Source organism: Bubalus kerabau, chromosome 3 (genome assembly GCF_029407905.1).
Source record: "Bubalus kerabau isolate K-KA32 ecotype Philippines breed swamp buffalo chromosome 3, PCC_UOA_SB_1v2, whole genome shotgun sequence".
Taxonomy (NCBI): Eukaryota; Metazoa; Chordata; class Mammalia; order Artiodactyla; family Bovidae; genus Bubalus; species Bubalus kerabau.
The window spans coordinates 152,262,759-152,284,755 of record NC_073626.1 but is presented as its reverse complement, the minus strand read 5'-3'; the positions used below and the strand labels follow the sequence as shown (position 1 = coordinate 152,284,755).

The 21,997-nt window shown below is 40.3% G+C and overlaps 1 protein-coding gene across 4 annotated transcripts in view; it reads left to right on the top strand.

Moving 5' to 3' along the window:
* The window catches only part of LANCL1 (LanC like glutathione S-transferase 1), a 47,655-nt gene that overhangs the window by 15,894 nt on the left and 9,764 nt on the right, over window positions 1–21,997 (top strand). For all 4 annotated transcript variants that reach the window (XM_055573354.1, XM_055573353.1, XM_055573356.1 and 1 more), the window contains exons 4-6: window positions 5,956–6,163; window positions 18,364–18,499; window positions 18,908–19,054. In XM_055573354.1, the coding sequence (XP_055429329.1) occupies window positions 5,956–6,163; window positions 18,364–18,499; window positions 18,908–19,054 (491 nt within the window). The remainder of the gene's footprint in view (window positions 1–5,955; window positions 6,164–18,363; window positions 18,500–18,907; window positions 19,055–21,997) is intronic.

Here is a 21,997-nt window from a genome sequence, read left to right as displayed (position 1 = left end):
GATATCTGGGTTTCTGCTGGCCTCTGAGATCACAGGAGATAATGTAGGTTCTTTTTTTTTATTTTCTGGAGGACATTTGTGCAACCTCTCTTCCCTAAACTCAGACCCATGCATCCTGCTGCCTACTTTATATCTCCACTGAGATGTCTAATGAACATCTCAGAACTGACCTGTCCAAGATTTGGCTTCCTCTTTCTGCCACTTCCCCACCAGGCCCTGTGTCAGACACTTCTAGTGCTCATTCATATTTGGTTGTCCCTCTCCTTCTTGGTTTCCAGGAGGGTTAGACCTCTCAACTTCTTTCTACTTAGGTGAGACCACCTCTTGTGGTCCAGGGGCTGCACATGGAAGCAGCATGCAATTGCTGGCATGATGCCCTGCAGTACCCTTCATGTTATGTATGTCCCTAGTGAAGTCCTATATGTTCAATCCCATCTTGCAGGGCCTAGACTAACACGTATAGCTAAATTTATCTTTGAAAAATACTGTTTTTGAATACTCCTTCACATAAATTAGCATTAAATCTAAATTTCTGTGTCTAGTTTTTAACAATTTGAACCCCCAAGGAGTCCAGTCTTACTAGCCAGGTCATCCCCTAATCTTGTCCACGTGGATTGTTTAGATGATTCCACATGCTGGGAGCACTCTCTGCATTTGCTCTGTTTCAGGCTTCCCACAAATGAAGCTTCCCTTTCAGTCCACACTCTGCCCATACCTACTTCCTGATGATGATTTTTTATCTCTGGGGTAGAAGAGGGTACTGTGTCCACCTGTCTGTTCCTTCTCCACCAAGTCAGCATCCGAGGCTATGAATAACTACAGAATTAACATGCAATTTCTAAAACAATTACTGACTTAACCATGCTTGATTCTAAAGGACACTTTATTGATTCATTTTTACTGATACTACTTAAATGTGTCTGATATTACATGTAAACTAGAGTTGGCAGCCCAATAACAACTTTCCTGTACTCTTTGGGAAATAAAGACACCATCCAGAGTAGGAATGGTCTCTTGTTCCTGAAGAAAAGTACTCATTGCTTAACAGAATTAGAATATTATCCCCAATACTTTTTATAAAGTCACCTTTAATGACTTGAAGATTAATGGGAAAATAATGGATTCGATTTTGCTTTACTAATAATCTTAGTGTATAGTTTCATGTGGATTATTTTCTCTTTTAAAATAGGTCATTATGTTTCCTAACCAGATAGTCAAATTAAGACCAAAAAGCATTAGTTTTCATAGTTTAGTGACAGTGGTTATCATGGAGTGGACCAACTAAAATAATAGAAGAATATTTTAACTTAAATTTTATATCAATGAAAACTTTATCCAGATTCATAAAAGGTGGGGCAGTCTTTCCTTTTTCTTAAAAACATAATTCTAAAGTCTAAAGCAATCCGGAGCATATTTTTACAATTAACTGCAAACAAATTTTAAATCTCATTTCAGTCTTTTCTGGTCTAGAATTTTCTTCTAGAAAATTCTACCTTTTCGGTGAAAGGGTAGAAAAAGGAAGGAAATCTTGATTATTCTACCATTTGCTTACCAAACAGTAGAGAAGGACATTTTATCTGCTGCTCAAATTTGAACCCAAAGATATTCTTGATTATGTAACATATTCTGTGATTGATGAAAACATTAAAAAGTTTAAACTCCATATATCATCCTGCATTGAGCCTCATGACCAGTTCTGATGGGTGTTATCCTAGAAACCACTAAAAAACATTTTTTCTCATTACATTAAATGTCCGATAGGAATTGGAATCATATTTGGGGGTGAGTTTATGAATGGATATAGCTGTAGTCCTCCCTCCTAAGTGGCCCTCCCCTCGCACCATCGCCCATCCAGCCACTGAAGTTAGGCATCTGGGAGTCATCTTGATATTTCCCTCTCAGTCATTCCCCAACAGGTTCTGTTGACTTGTACCTTCCAGACAGGTATCTTTGCCATTCAGTCTTACTTTATCTCCACTACAGCTACTCTGCCTCTCACTTGTACTCCTCAGCGATCCTCCTAACTGCTCCTCCTGCATCCACTGTTCCATATATTCTTTTCCAAATCTTACAGTGCAATTGCAGTGAATTTTTTTTTTGTATAAAATATTTTTTTATTTTTAACTGAAGGATAATTGCTTTATAGTATTACATTGGTTTCTACCAAACATCAACATGCATCAGCCATAGGTTTACCCATGTCTCTCCCACTTGAACATCTTCCCATCTCCCTCTGCAATGAAATATAAAAAATGCAAATTTAGTTGTGCTCTTAAATGGTGCTTTTCAAATAAAACCCCAAATCCTTAACTGGTTTACAAGACCCTATGTGTTCTACCTTCTGCCTACCTCCTGAGCTTTGAAGAGAACTATGTTTTTTAGGATTAGGCTTGCTTGCATAAAGGGAGTACACCTAAAATAACAGTGGCTTTAACACAACAGAATTTCTGTCTTGTGTAAGATAGTCATGGTGTGGCACCTTCCCAGCCCTCTGGGTTCTAAACTTCTTTGATCTTGATGTTTTACTATCCTCATCACAGAACTACCACTTCATGGTCTGAAATGGCTGCTCTAGGTACACCATCACCTCTACATTCCAACCAGGAAAAAAGAAACAGCTGGTCTGCTCCCTTCAAGAACATTTTCTGAAGTTACTCTATTATTTGTACTCTGTCTCATTGGTCAGAACTTACCCATGCACACGTTCTTACCCAGATTGTTCTGGGTAACCGTGTGCCTAGCTAAAATCCAAGGCATTATTGTTTACAGAAAAGGGAGATAAATTTCGGAGTTCCACTTAGCTGTCTCTATTGCAAGAGTTAAATCCTTATTTTCTGGAGTGTGAATCAGAAGTATTTGATGAAGAAAAATCAAGAGAAAGCACATAGCATATTAACGGAAATATGGAGACAGATACTACAGGAAATAACTAAAATTATTGAAAGTGGTTGCTTCTGGGAGGCAGGAATAGAAGTAGGGCAAGAGACTGCAAATGTATATTAAGCGTTGCAGTACTGTTTGACTTTTTCCATGAAGAACACATTTATTTTTATTTAAGAATTCCATTTGAAAAGAGAGTTTAAAAGCCTGGATTGAGGCCAGGATTGTGAGGAAATGTAAGGACTTGAGTTTACTCTGAGAGCATTGAGGTTGTATCTTTTATTTCCCACCTTGCCAGTTATCAGTCAGCCTTCAGTATTATGCAAAGATGATGTTGTATGCATGACTATTGTCAAAGGTTACAAGATCATAATCAAGTTCAAGATGTTTGGTCACAGACAATTCCCTCATTTTTTCTATTATTAGGCTCCCTGGGGTATAAAATATTGATGGGACATTAAATGTCTTTGATTTAATGCATCGTGCCTTATTTTCCTGACCTAGACTGATTTATGCTTCTCTGGTAACTCAGATGGTAAGGAATCTGCCTGCAATGTAGGAGACCTGGGTTTGATCCCTGGGTCAGGGAAGATCCCCTGAAGAAGGAAATAGCAGTCCACTCAGTATTCTTTCCTGGAGAGTGCCCATGGACAGAGGAGCCTGGTGAGCTACAGTCCACGGGGTCTCAAAGAGTCTGACACAACTGATGACTCCCACACACACACAGACTGATTTATAATAAGCTTGCCCAGGTAGATTTTTCTAATTGGCAGTAGCACTCCTTACTCAAAAGCCTTTTCACCTTGAGTGTCTCATAGCAGGGAAGAAGGTAGGTAGTGTAAACTACAAACCTGCAGAAGATAGGTTAATCAAAATATGTGGACACAGAGGCCCAGAATGAAAACACAGAAATAGAAGCTGAAGCTGTGGAAAGCTAATTTTCTGCTGATCAAAAAGAAATAAAAAAAATTTCCATCTAAGTGAAGTATCATGAGACTTGTAAATGATTATGCTTTTTCACAAGAAATGCATCAGATTTTAAAATTGAACATACCTTTAATGAGTTTTGTTTGTTAAATGTTCAGTCCAAAAGGAATTGTTGATGAGAGACAAAGGTCTGAAAAGGAAAACAATCACTGGGCTTGTATTTAATCATTTTTTATTTTCTCAGATCTCAGTCATGTCATTATCTGGCTTTGGTGCCTGCATAACTTAATTAGGGGAGTTCAGGCAGTGATGGGAACAGGAGGGCAAAATCAAAGAGTAACAGTTTAAACAGATTGTCTGCAGACACTTGGTATGGATGGAGATGAAGCCTATTAAGAACCTAATTCTAGAAGGAGCTCTTGACGTTGATCATTTGTGAAAAGGAGAATTTTTTTTTTTCTAACCCACATGCATGGTTTTGTACACTTATGTCTACAAACCTTAAGTATTGGTATGTCTGATCAGCAGCTTGTGGAATTACTAACACCAGGCCACTTTGAAAGAGCAGACAAGGTTATTAACTTTGGCAGGAAATGAAAATTTGGCCTTAATATACATGCGAAATTGAATTGTCTGTAGCACAAAGCTTTGGAGGTTACCCATGCAAAATGAGAAAACTATCTAAATTTAAAATTATCCTCAGTACAGTGAAAAGTAATTTTGCAGACTGCATTTTTACAGCCCCAAAATCCATGAAGAGATTGGCTCTATTAATTTAGATTTAAACAGAGGCTCTGTATCGTCTAAAAATGGTAAATGAGATGGAAAATGTACTTTAAGGGAAGAAATGAGTTTCTCGAAATGCTGCAGGCAGGCAGGCTCTCTACCCCACCTCTCTGAGTCTGCCCTGAGACCAGTCGGCTTCCGAGAAAAGGCTCTATCTACTGTGACAGGCATTTGGAATGAGGACATGCACACAAGGCCTCAGTTACATATAGCAGCCTTCAAGAGCAGGATAAGAAGCAAATCAAAGCCCAAAGCAAAAGTTATTGGCAGCTTTTCTAGTATAGTTCCTAAAGTGGCTGGGTCTTCAACAGGGTTAAAAAAAAAAAAAATTGAGAAACAGAATTTATTTTCTTAGATCTCAAATAACTTAATAGTTTTCATATAATCGCTGCCTGGAACGGTACTGGGATGGAGGATTTGGTTATTACTCTACCTACCTTCTCATGCAAAAAATGATCTTCTATACAAAGAAAAATTGAGTTTTTCATTCCCCAGTCTTTGAATTTTTTCAGCTCATAAGAACAAACATTTCTTGTTTATTATTAAGGAAATTATTATTTGTAAAATAGATAGGTGATGATTTATTATACCAAAACTTGGTGACGTATAATTTTTGCTATCAAAAACAATACATCAGGGGCTTCCCTGGTGAATCAGTGTTAAAGAATCCACCTGCCAATGCAGGAGACACAAGTTTCAACCCTGATCTGGGAAGATCCCACGTGCCATAGGGCAACTAAGCCCATGCACCACAACTCTTGAGCCTGTGCTCCAGAGCCTGGGAGCCACAGCTACTGAGCCCATGTGCCGCAACTACTGAAACTCAAGTGCCCTGAAGTCCATGCTCCACAGCACAAGAGCCACCACTGTGAGAAGCCAGCGCACTGCAACTAGAGAGCAGCCCTCGCTCGCCACAACTAGAGAAAAGCCCATGCGGCAGTGAAGACCCACGACAGCCAAAAATTAATAAATAGAATAGGAGGACTCTCAAGAAACGAACACAATAGCTGGAGTGTAACAAGGATTCATAGTAAACTTGGGTTTAGAGTTCCTATTTTAATTTTGAATTGATGAGGAAACTGAGAAAAGGTGAGTATTTTCCTACTGTTCTTAGAGCTGCTTAGTAATAAAGTTGAGTCTAGAACTAAGGTCATCTGAATTTCCAGATAATTTATATATTTGCTGTTAGCTTATCAAAAATCAACACTGCTGAGTAGACAATATCCTGTGAGTATAATATAATAATATTATATATATATAATAATAATATTATATATATATATAAAATATATATATATATATATAATAATACAGTCAGCTGCTCTTTCCTTATCTGTACATGATCTTCTTTTTGCTCTTCAGGTATTGCTGTGCTTTACTTACACCTCTACGATGTGTTCGGGGACCCTAACTACCTACGGATGGCACATGGCTACGTAAAGCAAAGTCTGAACTCTCTGAGCAAGCATTCCATGACCTTCCTCTGCGGGGACGGGGGCCCCCTGGCCGTGGCTGCTGTGGTGCATCACAAGATGAACAACGAGAAGCAGGCGGAAGACTGCATCGCCCGGTAATCAGGTTTCTTTTTGAGAACTACTATCTAGACGTTTTGCCGTAACTCTGTGTGTGTTAGCAGAAAAACATTTTATTGAATGTACTTTTCTCTCAGCAGTAAATCTTACTGCTGTCATTTGATCAATTCTCACATTATTCCTGAATTGTAGTTAAGAAACAATCTTTGTAATCCTTATTTATTGCAAGATGTAATGACACTGACATGTTCCAGATCAAACATCAGTTCCTTAACATAAATGAGATCAAAAGCCTAGTCATGTGATTACTAGTCCAGGGTGCTATCCAGGATCAGTAATTGGAAGAAATGTGGTGCATGTGCTGTAGTGGGCTGGGAGAGGCCTCCCAAGGGATCACAGAGCCAAAATGGCTCTTCTTACAGAAATAACGACTTGCAAATCCAGTTTCATTTTAGTGTAAATCAGGGCAGCCCTGAGAAGCTTTTGAATAATGAAGAATTATGAAACTTTTATACCAAAAAACTACAGTTTTTGCTTTAGTAAAGTTTATTGAACGCTTTCAGAATTCTACTAAGAAGTCTGTCTGCCATACAACTCTGCATGCCATACTGTTAAAGTGAAAGTTGCTCAGTCATGTCTGACTCTTTGAGACCCCATGGACTGTAGTCCATGGAATTCTCCAGGCCAAAATACTGGAGTGGGTAGCCTCTGCCTTCTCCAAGGGATCTTCCCAACCCAGGGATCGAACCCAGGTCTCCCACATTGCAGGCGGATTCTTTACCAGCTGAGCCACCAGGGAAGCCCAAGAATACTGGCGTGGGTAGCCTATCCCGTCTCCAGGGCTCTTCCCAACCCAGGAATCGAACCAGGATCTCCTGCGTTGCAGGCAGATTCTTTACCAGCTGAGCTACCAGGGAAGCCCAAGGCTCCCCCTAAATATTCTAACACACAGAGGGCTGCAATTCCAGCAAAGGTTTTTGTTTTGTTTTGTTGTTTAAAAAAAACAAAAGTACATTTAACAGACCTGACTTTTCAGAGCAGTTTTCTGTTCACAGCAAAACTGAGAGGAAGGTACAGAAACTTCCCATACATCCTCTGCTCTGTACATGCATAGCACCACCGCACCCCCCACCATTATCGACATCCTCCACAGAGCACACTAGCTACAGCTGATGAACCTGTGTTGACATACCGTATCACCCAAAGTGTAGTTTACTCTTGGCTTTGTACGTTTTATGGGATTGGATAAGTGTATAATGACATGTATACATCATTACAGTATCATACAGAGTACTTTCACTGCCCTTGAAATCCTCTGTGCTGTGCCTATTAACTTCTCCTCCCTTCTTCCTATTGTTCTTTTTACCATCTCCATGGTTTTGCCTTTTCCAGAATGTCATAGAGTTGGAATCGTATAGTATATAGTGTTTTCAGATTGGCTCCTTTCATTAGTAGTATGCATTTAGACTTCTCCATGTCTGTTCATGGCTTGATAGCTCTTATTTGTAGCACTGAATAATATTCCATTGTATAAAGGTACCATAGTTTATGTATTCATTCACCTATTGAAGAACACTTTGGTTTCTTTCAAGTTTTACCAGCTATAAACAAAGCTGTGAAAAACATCCATAGTCAAGTTTTTGTGTGGACGTATATTTCCAGCTCTTTGAAGTAAAATACCAAGGATCATAATTGCTGGATTGTACAACAAAGGTCCGTCTATAGTCAAGGCTATGGTTTTTCCAGTGGTCATGTATGGATGTGAGAGCTGGACTGTGAAGAAAGCTGAGCGCCAGAGAATTGATGCTTTTGAACTGTGGTGTTGGAGAAGACTCTTGAGAGTCCCTTGGACCGCAAGGAGATCCAACCAGTCCATTCTGAAGGAGATCAACCCTGGGATTTCTTTGGAAGGAATGATGCTAAAGCTGAAACTCCAGTACTTTGGCCACCTCATGCGAAGAGTTGACTCATTGGAAAAGACTCTGATGCTGGGAGGGATTGGGGGCAGAAGGAGAAGGGGATGACAGAGGATGAGATGGCTATATGGCATCACTGACTCGATGGACGTGAGTCTGGGTGAACTCCGGGAGTTGGTGATGGACAGAGAGGCCTGGCATGCTGTGATTCATGGGGTCGCAGGGAGTCAGACACAACTGAGCGACTGAACTGAACTGATGATAAGACTATGTTTCATTTTGGAAAAAACTTAAACTGTCTTCCAGAGCGGCTGTACCATTTTGCATTCCCACCATCTTTGTCAGCATTTGGTATTGTCAGTGTTCCAGATTTTGGCCATTTAAATAGATGTGTATTGGTATCTCATTGTCTTAATTTGCATTTCTGTGATGACATATGTTGAGGGGCATCTTTTCATATACTTACATGCCATTTTTTTAATAATTTTAAATTGGAGGCTAATTACTTCAGTATTGTAGTGGTTTTTGCCAAACACTGACATGAATCAGCCATGGGTATACATGTGTCCCCCATCCTGAAGCCCCTTCCCACGTCCCTCCCCATCCCATCCCTCAGGGTCATCCCAGTGCACCATTTGTATATCTTCTTTGGTAAAGGTTTAGCCCATTTTTCAAGTGGATCCAAGATTTTAATGAGTGATCATCTCCAAATTGACCGTGGGTTTTGATTCCCACTCTTCATTCCTATAAATTACTGTTAGAATAGCATTAGTATTTCTGGTTTTATTTGCTGAGGATCCCTCTGCTTTAGAGGTTCGCAAGAAAGTCTCATTCAATAAATCATTCTTAAGTTTCATAAAAATAAATTGTAGTAGCCTTGAAAACTCAGCAGTGGCCATAGGACTGGAAAAGGTCAGTTTTCATTCCAATCCCAAAAAAAAGCAATGCCAAATAATGCTCAAACTACCTCACAATTGGACTCATCTCACACGAAGGAAAGTAATGCTCAAAATTCTCCAACCCAGGCTTCAACATTATGTGAACCATGAACTTCCAGATGTTCAAGCTGGATTTAGAAAAGGCAGAGGAACAAGAGATCAAATTTGCCAATGTCTGTTGGATCATCGAAAAAGCAAGAGAGTTGCAGAAGAACATCTACTTCTGCTTTATTGACTATGCCAAAGCCTTTAACTGTGTGGATCACAACAAACTGTGGAAAATTCTTAAACAGATGGAAATACCAGAGCACCCGACCTGCCTCCTGAGAAATCTGTATGCAGGTCAAGAAGCAACAGTTAGAACTGGACGTAGAACAACAGACTGGTTCCAAATCAGGAAAGGAGTACGTCAAGGCTGTATATTGTCAGCCTGCTTATTTAACTTATATGCAGAGTACATCATGAGAAATGCTGGGCTGGATGAAGCACAAGCTGGAATCAGATTGCCAGGAGAAATATCAATAACCTCAGATATGCAGATGACACCATCCTTATGGCAGACAGCAAAGGAGCTAAAGAGCCTCTTGATGAAAGTGAAAGAGGAGAGTGAAAAAGTTAGAAAACTAAGATCATGGCATCTGGTCCCATCACTTCATGGCAAATAGATGGGGAAACAATGGAAACAGTGACAGACTTTATTTTGGGGGGCTCCAAAATCAGTGAAAACAGTGAATGCAGCCATGAAATTAAAAGACACCTGCTCCTTGGAAGAAAAGTTATGACCAACCTAGACAGCATATTCAAAAGCAGAGACATTACTTTGCCAACAAAGGTCCATCTAGTCAAAGCGATGGTTTTTCCAGTAGTCATGTATGGATGTGAGAGTTGGACTATAAAGAAGCTGAGCACTGAAGAATTAATGCTTTTGAACTGTGGTGTTGGAAAAGACTCTTGAGAGTCCCTTGGACTGCAAGGAGATCCAACCAGTCCATCCTAAAGGAAATCAGTCCTGAATACTCATTGGAAGGACTGATGCTGAAGCTGAAGCCCTAATACTTCGGCCACCTGATGCGAAGAACTGACTGATTAGAAAAGACCCTGATGCTGGCAAAGATTGAAGGCAGGAGGAAAAGGGGACAACAGAGGTTGAGATGGTTGGATGGCATCACCAACTCAATGGACATGAGTTTGAGTAACCTCCAGGAGTTGGTGATGGACAGGGAGGCCTGGCGTGCTGCAGTCCATGGGGTCACAAAGAGTTGGACACGACTAAGCAACTGAACTGAAATTCTACATAAAACGTCAACCTCTCTCAAAATATGTACAGCCAAATAGTAATAGTTTCATAAGTGACGAATGTTATGAGGTATTAAATGAAAACAAGATTTGTGTATTCAGATGCAGTGTGGAAATACTAATTAAAGTTACATGCATTTACTGGCTGCTGAGAGTCTTTAGTAGCTTTTAAACACAGGGGAAACTCAGGTGACTCTAGGGAGCACAATTTGCCACAGTTGTCTTTTAGGCCACCTTAAGACATCTTAGGGTCTATTGTTCTAAGAAACACTCTTTGGGGAATAATACCATTTATTAATATTGGCTTATTATAAAACAATAAAATTTCTTTTTTCTTGATACTTTGGCATTAAAAGTGTTATTTATATCATTTTTTGTTTTATGACATTTCAGCAATATTTTATTTATAGACTTAAGGTTAAAAATATAGAATGCAGGCGTATGATAGGAAAATACCTCTTTTGGGCCTCAGGTTTGATTTTTTAGATTCCTGAAGTTCATCGCAGACCAAAAAGAAACAGAATTATTTATAAATTACTTTCACATCTCCTCCCTTTTAAGGGAAAAATGTCAAAGTCTTTTCAGTTTAACTTCAGGAAATCCAAAATTACTTGATGACATGACATCAGTTATTTAATAAACCTGCTCACTTGTTTATTAAACTTGGAGGCTTCCTTGGTAGCTCAGTCAGTAAAGAATCTGCCTGCAGTGCAGGACACCTGCGTTTGACTCCTGATCAGGAAGATCCCCTGGAGATGGAAATGGCAACCCACTCCAGCATTCTTGCCTGGTAAATCCTATGGACAGAGGAGCCTGGTGGGCTACAGTCCATGGGGTCTCAAGAGTTGGACACGACCTGGTGACTAAACCACCACCACCACTTACTTATTTCACTTTGTGCCTAACCTTCTTCCTCTCCTCACACAGTCCTTTTGTTTCCAGAGACATTCATATGCTCCATGTGCCATTCATGTACTCCACTGCCAGCGTTGTGTTTCAGCTTACCATTCCTGTATTTTCTTAATATAGCAGCCTTCCAGAACCATGATCTTGAGTTTTAGAAACCAAAGGGACTTTGGGATTAATCCTTAGACGAATTGAAATCCAAAGAAATCAGTGTTTCCCTAAGGTAGAACTTCTTAGCTTTGGGATCTTGAGAAACTTAGGGCTTCCAGGGGTATATAGAAAACTCCTTAATTATATTCAGTATGTAGAGAACATTTATACTTTTCTTGGAGGGGTCTGTGACTCCCCAAAAGGAATGTGTGTGCACGTGTGTGTGCTTGTTCAAAACTGCCCGGCAGTTGGCTGAGGCAAGTGGAGAGGAAGATAGCAAATAGTGCTGGTTCTTCTACTGCTTGATTTATACTGTTTTCTCCCTCCCTTCTACACAGAGATAGTTGGTGCTACTACACGAATAAAGAGCGTTGCCTGTTTTGTGCCCAGTTAAGTGACTTACCCTCACACACAGCATGCTTTCAAGCTAGTACTTAGAGTGACGAAGAACTTTGGATTTCTGGTCAGAAGATGTATACCCTTTCTCTTTTGTAGCAGTGAATAAGAAAAGGAATTCTTTTTTAAAAGTTACAAACCTTTTGATGATAAAAGGCAAAAACTCTTCCCAGTAACACTCTGGGGAAATACTGCTAGGAGTGGAACAGAATTAGCCTGTTTTTATGTCTTTATTCTTGCTTCAGTGACATTTCAATGACTTTTCTCTTCTAGAGATCGGTTGCTATTAATATCCACATAGCAAAACAAATACATGGAGCTGCAATGATGTGCTTCTGGGTTTGAGAGTTTCTGAAAACACATAAAGTAACCATTATGATCGATAAATGCTATCATTTCTTCATTTTGTCTTAATAATATAGCATCTAAAGCATGATGTTAAAAGTCCTAATTTTAGTAATTGTTTTAGTCTCTTTCTGACTTTGTTTTTAATTTTTATTGAAGTATAGCGTGTGTTAGTCACTCAGTTGTGTCTGACTCTTTGCGACCCCATGGACTACAGCCCACCAGGCTCCTCTGTCCATGGAATTTTCCAGGCAAGGATATTGGAGTGGGTAGCCATTCCCTTCTCCAGAGGATCTTCCTGACCCAGGGATCAATGCTGGGTCTGCAGCATTGCAGGCAGATTCTTATTGTCTGAGCCTTCAGGGAAGCACTTATTGACATATACTTGATTTTATATACATATGGGCTTCCCAGGTGGCTCAGTGGTAAAGAATCTGCCTGCTAAGCAGGAGACACAGGTTCAATCTCTGGATCAGAAAGATCCCCTAGAGAAGGAAATGGCAACCTCCTCCAGTATTCTTACCTGGGAAATCCCATGGACAGAGGAACCTGGTGGGCTACAGTCTGTGGGGTTACAAAAGAGTCAGACACGACTTAGTGATTAAACAAATATATATATATATATATATATATATATATATATATATATATATATATATGTATATGTATATGAGTTCCCTGTGCTACATAGTATATCCTTGTTGATTGTCTGTTTTATCTATAGTAGTGTTTATATTTTAACCCCAAACTCCTAATTAATTCCTCCCTGACCCTTTCCCCTTTGGTAACCATATGTTTGTTAACTGTGTTTGTGAGACTGTTTCTGTTTTGTAAATAAATTCGTTTATATCATTTTTTAGATTCCACATATAAGCGATATCATATAATATTTGTCTTTCTCTGCCCAACTTACTTCATTTAGTATGGTAATCTCTAGGTCCACCCATGTTGCTGCAGATGGCATTATTTCATCCTTTTTATGACCGAGTAATATTCCATTGTATATATGTACTACATCTTCTTTATCCATTCATCTATGCCTGGACTCTGAGGTGGCTTCCATGTCTTGGCTATTGTAAATAGTGCTCTATGAACACTGTGTTCAGTTCAGTTCAGTTCAGTCGCTCAGTCGTGTCCAACTCTTTGCGACCCCATGAGTCGCAGCACGCCAGGCCTCCCTGTCCATCACCAACTCCCGGAGTTCACTCAGACTCATGTCCATCGAGTCAGTGATGCCATCCAGCCATCTCATCCTCTGTTGTCCCATTCTCCTCCTGCCCCCAATCCCTCCCAGCATCAGAGTCTTTTCCAATGAGTCAACTCTTCGCATGAGGTGGCCAAAGTACTGGAGTTTCAGCTTTAGCATCATTCCTTCCAAAGAACACGCAGGACTGATCTCCTTTAGGATGGACTGGTTGGATCTCCTTGCAGTTCAAGGGACTCTCAAGAGTCTTCTCCAACACCACAGTTCAAAAGCATCAATTCTTCAGTGCTCAGCTTTCTTCACAGTTAGATAAATGCAACTAGTGAGTTTTATGGAGAAGGAAATGGCAACCCACTCCAGTGTTCCTGCCTAGAGAATCTCAGGGACGGGGGAGCCTAGTGGGCTGCTGTCTATGGTGTCGCACAGAGTCGGACTCGACTGAAGTAACTCAGCAACAGCAGCAGCAGCAGTGAGTTTTAATGAATTGAAATCCATTAAAAAATGAGCTACTTCCTTAAGTACTCATTATAATGAGATGCACTGACCAGTACTTTCATTTTCAAGTATTTGAAAATAAGTACTTGCCATCTCCTTTGAACAACCAAATGTTTGGTTGCAAAATAATTGGTTTGCTAATTATATATCGCCACCTAGTGGTGCCTTATGGAAGCTACCGGGCTTTCCTCGTGGCTCAAACAATAAAGAATCTGCTGGCAATGTGGGAGACCTGGGTTGGATCCCTGGGTTGCGAAGGTCCCCTGCAAAAGGGCCTGGCAAGCCACTCCAGTATTCTTGCCTGGAGAATCCCCATGGACAGAGGAGCCTGGTGGGCTACAGTCCATGGCGTCACAAAGAGTCGGACATGACTGAGAGACTAAGCACACACCTAGTGGTGATGCAGGTCATGACAATGGTAAGTAAAAGAATGGTATTTTCTAATTCACTGGTTCAAACACATTTTATTTAGATGAGAACATCATTGGAGTTAATGCAATATGTAGTAATTGTTTTTAGTAACTTCCATAGAGCAGTGTTTATTTAAAAAATTGCTAGTGATTTCACTCTTTGAATAGTTCTTTCAATAATACCCTTTACAAAAATCAAAAGTGCTTCTCTATCTCTAAATTCTATGCAGTTTGATGCCTTTATATTAATACTTTATAATAAATTCTTATGAAAACTCTGGGATGTTTATTCTGTTTACTGCAACAGTTGAGTTTGTATCTAGTTAACAGATTTTATTTATTAAGTTCTCAACATTACTGAGCTTCCAGTTCTGGAGTGAGAAAAAAAATAGAATTTTTCTTAATAAATGTTTTTAAATTATTTAAAAATATTAGTGATTTGTGGGGATGAGGGAGAGTATTAAAGTAGAAAAAAACCACCCTGTGGTTATAGACCAGATAACCCTGTTGGCATTAGAGAGGGAAAAAATCAAGCAAGGTATTACAAGAAAATTGAAAGTAACCTCTGACCACTGTGTCCCTATTACTGATAGCCATTATTCCACTGAGAGTTTAATGCCTGTGTTTGTAATAGAAAGAAATGCATGAGCCAGCATTTGCATGTTTAACCAATTTGATTGAGATGACTCCATTTGTTGAGGTATAAATATGGAAACATCTAACTCTGTCAGTAACTGCAACCAGCCAAGCTCTTGCAAACCTCTCTTTCCTATAGGGGAGAGGATCCTTAAGGATCCTTTCCTAACTTTTTCTCAGTTATTGTTTCATAACTGTCAGCCCTTTTTACTCACTAAAATCATCTCATTCCTCTGGATGTGCCACAGTTCGCTTATCCACATCACCTACTGATGGACAACTTGGTTGATTCTGAGTTTGGGTAATTGTGAATAAAACTGCTGTAAACAGCAACAAAAAAATCAATTCATTCTGCTTATTAAAGTGTGTCTTCTTCATTTTTAATCCTAAGAGTTCCCCTCCCACCACAGTCTTGTGGAAGTGGTTGGGGAGGGTTCAGGAGAGGAGAGTTGTTTTCTCTTTCACAAGTACCTTCCTTTCAGAGCTAGGACTATCTACTGATGTATAGCCTGGTGGTAGCAATTGTTAGATTCTTGTTTTACTGTTTGTTTTTGTTGTTTGTAGATATTGGTGGCCTCCAGAAATCAGAGGTAGGGGGCTGTGCACCCTCTCAGCTATGACCTTCATTTTACCACTGAGTAAATGAAGGCACAAGCAGTTAAGCAAACTCTACCAAATGTACAAACATTTATTAGGAAGAAGACACACACACAGTTAGTCCTCTGCCCTGTTCTTGTGGCTCAGATAAAGCCACATCCTTCTCTGATCCTTCTTGGATCTTACTCATCAAACAGTGGCTAGAGCCTGTACCATCTCCCAAACATCCCACCCATCTTCACCACTCACTCCACCAATATTTCCTAACGTTCTTTACTGCCCATGTTATCAAATCCTCTGGTGTAAATTTTGATAAAGTTATTTGAAGTGCCAGGTATCTGAATGTTGATTCCTTACTAGAATACTTCAGTTCACTCACTCACTCGTGTCCAACTCTTTGTGACCCCATGGACTGCAGCACTCCAGGCTTTCCTGTCCATCAGTAACTCCCAGAGCTTACTCAAACTCATGTCCATTGAGTCAGTGATGCCATCCAACCATCTCATGCTCTGTCATCCCTGTCTCCTCCCTCCTTCAATCTTTCCCAACATCAGGGTCTTTTCCAGTGAGTCAGTTCTTTGCATCAGGTGGCCAAAATATTGGAGCTTCAGCTTTAGCGTCAGTCCTTCTGATGAATATTCAGGACTCATTTCCTTTAGGATGGACTGGTTTGATCTCCTTGCAGTCCAAGGGACTCTCAAGTCTTCTCCCACACCACAGTTCAAATGCATCAAATTTTTTGGCGCTCAGCTTTCTTTATAAAATAGTTGAGATATAACCAATCACTCTAGGGGTATGATTTTTTTGTTACTTCAAATGCTTATTAAACATTTTAGTATGTAGACTAAAGTTAGATAATATGTATGCAGACATTATTTATACTTCACTGCTTTAAAAATAAATGTTTAAATTGGAAGGCATCATTCATTTTATAGTTGAGAAATTTAAAGTATAGAGATTAAATAGCATCTTTAGTATCATAAGCTACCTGATGACAAGATCATTTTTTTTTTTTTTTTGGTAAGACTGATGTCCTCTAATTACTCCTCTTTTCCAGAAGTCCCCTGACTCTCTCCCTCCATGCTTTTTTAGTATACTAAAATCATTTTGTCAAGTTTCATCAAAACCTAAATCATTTTAATAATTAAAATGATCTCACATTGAATTTGTAGGATAATTTAGGGATAATTGAGATGTGCTTTCAAAATTTCATCTGATGAAAAATGTAAAATAGCATGGACATTTTCCCTCGCTGTCATATTTCTTGCCCCTCACCAAAAGAGAAAAAGAAAAAAAATGTTCATTGTCAGAGTTCAGACAAGTATAGCTGCTTCTCTTAGCTCTTATCCCTCTGTGAACTCCACCTGCTTTCTGGTTCCCTGGAGCTTCCTTTTTTGATTCTCCAGAAAGAAATGAGGCTTTGGTTACCCTACTCAGCCACACACTTGTGCCTGCATCTGGAGGTTCAAGTGATGGGAGGCTGGAAAGAGAAGCGAGGCAAAGGGCCTCCTGCCCCCTCAACACTCCTGGGACTACAGCCTCTCCAGGCTGTGTGGACAGGTCCCTCTCTCAGAGTTTTGGCCCCTGTGGGCTCCAGCTGCCTTCACTTCTGCTGCCAGCATGAGATTGCTTGTGGCCTGGGGAGTGAACAGAAAAATGAAGTGTTTTACCACTCTCTGCTATTAAGAGTTCCCTTTCCTCTTCTTTTCTGAGACAACTGAAGGGCTTCTTCCAGGACTCTTTCAGCCCACTGATGCCCACTTCCAGGCTTCAAGTGGCACTGAGTTCATGCCAGGGAAATACCAGAGGGGAAAATGTGGTAAACTCACCACTGGTTTGGCAGTACTGCAAGTTCTGGTCATCCCCATTCTGCCGGCTACTGCTTATTTTTCAGGGTTTTCAAATAGCTTCACACATTTTCTGTAGGTTCTGGACCTACATGTGCTCTGAGAGGCAGGATGGTATGTGCTTACTCCATCTCGCCTGGGACAAGAACCAAAATTAACTTTTTTTGGGGGGAAGCTGAACTGAGTCTATCAATAGGGAACTAATAAATTATAATCCTTCAGTGGAATACTATGCACCTATGACAAAGAAGATTACTCTGTGTGTGCTGATCAGGAATGATTGTCAAGATGAATTGTTAAGTAGAGTCATGAAACATTTGGGGAAATATGTTTGTAAATAAGTTTATGTATTCTTATCTGTGCATAAAATAATTCTCGGAATATACAAGAAATTGGTAACCAGGGTTATTTCTGAAAGGAAGGACTAGATGCTGGGAGACCCAGGAAACAGGGAGCCTGACTGATCCCTTTGTGCTGTTTGTATGTGTAACTGATAGTGGTGGATCAGGCTGCTGTACAAACACTTCAGCCAGGCCATATGACACATTTCAGAAGTAAACCAGGAAAGTGCAGCAGGCATTGCATTTTATGGAAACGGATGTTTCCCTTTGAGTGTTGACTTTTGTCATTTCCTCAGACTGAATGTTATAATAGCCAGTAGTTCTTGACTTCTCGGATATCAATTACTGGTCTCCGGGTATACTGCCATGAGGGGCTAGGGAAACTGTAGGTGGTCCCAGCCACAATCATGTGTTCTTCATTCTTTGAATTTCTTGTTTGTCAGTGAACTGAAGAAAAGAAATGTAGTTGATGATTAATCACTGACCCCTGATTACCCATTTATGGTCTGGCCCAGCCTACTTAATATTTAGAGTATACTATTATAAGTTATATGTAAATATATTTAAGTATTATATTTTATGTAAATATATTTAAATATTATATTTTATATATTTAATATAAATAATAATCCCACATATGTGTGTATATATATAACTCTCTATATATATTTGTATGTGTGTGTTTTATTTGTACCTTTTTTAAGTAACTATCTCTATCCAATCCCTTTCACATTGTCTTAGGCATGTATTTTTATTCCCAGGCTAATTCACTTAAATAAGATTGATCCCCATGCTCCAAGTGAGATGCTCTATGGACGAATGGGCTACATCAGTGCTCTCCTGTTTGTGAATAAGAACTTTGGAGAGGAAAAGATTCCTCAGAGCCATATTCAGCAGGTACCACGTTTGTACTTTCTGGCGTCTTTTTACGATCCCACTTCCTGTCTGCCTAAACTGTTGGTTTCCCTGTTGGCACATCCCAGGTAGCTGGCTGGGAAGGTGTATCTTGACCTCTGAAGGTCAGGCATGATCCCAGCACCACCAGCTTCACATGGGGTGCTGTGGGACACTGAAGGGAGTGACTCAGAGTAAGAAGTCCAGCTGCTCCATTTGAGAGTTCAGGGGCCATTCAGAGGAAGATAAGGGCCAGAATAATCTCATGTGCTTCACTGAGTACAGAGTCAAACTGCCCATTCATGGCCATAAGGTGATGTCTAACTTGTCATGTTCCCCAGTACCTGTTAGCAAAAATCCCTTGTCTCCATTCTAATTCTTTCCTTATTCTGGTTGGGTTTCTCTCTGTAGATTTGTGAAACAGTCTTAACTTCTGGAGAAGATCTAGCTAGAAAGAGAAGGTTCACAGGAAAGACTCCACTGATGTATGAATGGTACCAAGAATATTATGTGGGGGCTGCTCATGGCCTGGCAGGAATTTATTACTACCTGATGCAGGTAAGAGGTGGTGATGATGAAACTAGAATGTGGTTCCTACGGTACTATCTAGGGTGAGAAGACAGGTGCTCCAGCTCAGTTTTTTCATTCTGTCAACTGCTTCATCACTCTTCTGGTAATTACCTGGCCTAGATAAACAAGAGTAGTGCCTGCCAAGGGCTTCCCTGGTGCCTCAATGGTAAAGAACCTGCCTGCCAATGCAGGAGATACAGGTTCGATCCCTGGGTCAAGAAGATCCCCTGGAGAAGGAAATCACAACCCACTGTAGTTTCTTGCCTGGGAAATCCCATGGACAGAGGAGCCTGGCAGGCTACAGTCCATGGGGTTGCAAAGAGTCAGACACAATGCAATGACTTAATAACAACAGCACTTGCCAAAGTGTATTTGAAGTATATTAACGTAAAAGGCACTGTGCTTTGAGATGATGTTTGATTTGTAGGTGACCATACTTGCCCACCTCATGCCACTTGTGCAGAGTAAGTGTTTTGACCTATTCTTCTATATGAAGTGCCCTCTGCTCTGCTCTTTCAGCAGATTCCTTGAATTAATACTGCTCCTCATTATAAGGTACAACCCATTGAAAGAAGTTGCAGGAGTAAGAACAAAATCAGTAGAAAACAAGGAAGGATCTGCTGCCTAAAGTGCAGTTAGAGAGCAAAACTAAGGAGCCTTTTCAGTGGATTTTGTGTAATTTACCTGAAAAATATCTGAACATGCCACGTTCCGGGGTTTCCCTGGTAGCTTAAGTGGTAAAGAATCTTCCTGCAATGCAGGAGATCCCAGTTCAATTCCTGGGTCGGGAAGATCCTCTGGAGAAGGGATAGGCTACCCGCTCTAGTATTTTTGGGCTTCCCTGGTGGCTCAGATGGTAAAGAATCTGCCTGCAATGTGGGAGACCTGGGTTGGATCCCTGGTTTGGGAAGATCCTCTGGAGGAGTGCATGGCAACCCACTCCAGTATTCTTGCCTGGAGAATCCCCATGGACAGAGGAGCCTGGCAGGCTGTAGTCCAAGGGGTTGTAAAGAATTGGACGTGACTGAGCGACTAAGCATAGCACATGCCATGTTCAACAGTTCTTTGGTGCTAATACTGTTGGGAGACATCAGCCAAAGCCAGAAAGACCGAGGACAAATAGAGTATTACAGCAAGCATAACCTGGAAGGGGAGGTCAGAAGAGGGCTCCTCATGAGAGCATCATTTCCAGGGGCTTGTCTAGCTCTGCTGAAGGAGATATCAGCACTTGTGCTTAAGAATAAGAATTCATGGCAAAAGAATACTGATTTTTAATGATGGTAAAGGTGCCCCCCCTCAATTTCCCAAACTACAGTGTAACATAACGAAAAATGTTTCATTAATACATTCAACAAGAGAGCTTGGATATAAATGCCCATAGCTGGTTGAGCAGCTGTAATAATGCCAAATCAACCTCACACCTGTCATTTCCCTGTAACTAAACAAGAACAGCAGAGCTGAAAAATAAAAGCTTATTATTGCTCTTCAATGCATAACCATACTTGGAGTGTCTGGCAGTAAGAGACCAGTGGTGACGTTTATTCCTGCACTTCTCAAATCAGAGTTAAATAATTAGGGGTTTTGACATTTTAAGCTTAAATTCTTTTTTCTGGCACACTTTCCTCACTGACTCTCTATTTCCAGAAGTAAATACAGGTTCTTCAAAGTTTTTAGGAAAGAAGAACAACTTCGATGTACCAAGGTGAGTTAGAGTCATACGTGTCAGTGACGGTGGCTTCATGACCTTTCTTCAAAGCAGATCATCAGGAGGTGTCTTACCCTCTGCTTCCATGCATTTGGTTATAATAAGAAATCTGGAAACCCAAGCATTGCATTTTCCATTTGTACATTATTATCTATTTGAAATGATTTAATTTTTAATCCTCAAAGTCCATTCTGATAGGTGCATAAGTATCAACATGAAATGTAGTTTTTAGGCCATATTGAGAACTTCTGCAAGTTTGAGGAGAATCCAGCCATTCAGCTTTCACATTTTAAGCTGCGCTTGAACACTGTTCTTGCATAAAGTGGAACCTGAGTGTGTCTGCAGAACTTAGTGCGTGTTCAGTGTCCATGGAAGCCTTATGGTTGGCGTCGTCTCATTCCCTGCCACCACTGCCTCCTGCCTGACTTCACAGCGCTGCCTCCCTCCCACCCCAAATGCCCAGCCCCGCCTGGCAAAGACAGCACTGCATTTGTTGTTTAAAAGGAGTATGAGGTACACTGAATTAGGACCAGGACCAAAACTAAAAATTATATCAAAAGTAGAGGCTCATATGCCATATGGCACCAAATCCTGTAATTCTGTTCATTATTGTATCTAAATAAGCCTTCATAAGTATCAGTTCCAAATCTTTTGCAGAAAGACTTAATCTAGAGTCATACCAATTGGGGATTTAGATCCTAGGTCTCCCAACTTGTTAGCATCTTCTGTTGGAAATATCACCCACCATTACTCTAAATGGGCTTCACTGGTGGCTCAGTCAGTGAAGAATCTGCCTGTAATGCAGGAGACCCAGGTTCAGGACCTGGGTCGGGAATATTCCCTGCAGAAGGAAATGACAACCCACTCCAGTATTCTTGCCTGGGAAATCCCATGGACAGAGGGGCCTGATGGGCTACAGTCTATGGGGTCTCGAAGAGTTGGACACGATTTAGCAACTCAACTATCACTGCTACTACTTTAGATGAAAGTTGTACCTGATTTATCTAATGCATCTCTTTGTGGTCCTTAAAGTGTGCTTAAGGTACTAAGACCTTAGGAAACTTCTCTTAGCTCACATTCTTAAGCATTGGCTTTGGACATTTTTATATGTATCTAGATAAAAATAAATATTGAAAATAATATGTATATAAGGTTGCAGATGTAAACTGATAGCCTAATTTTGGTTTGTGCCAGTAGGTAAAAAAATCGGCTGGAATCCAAAACCA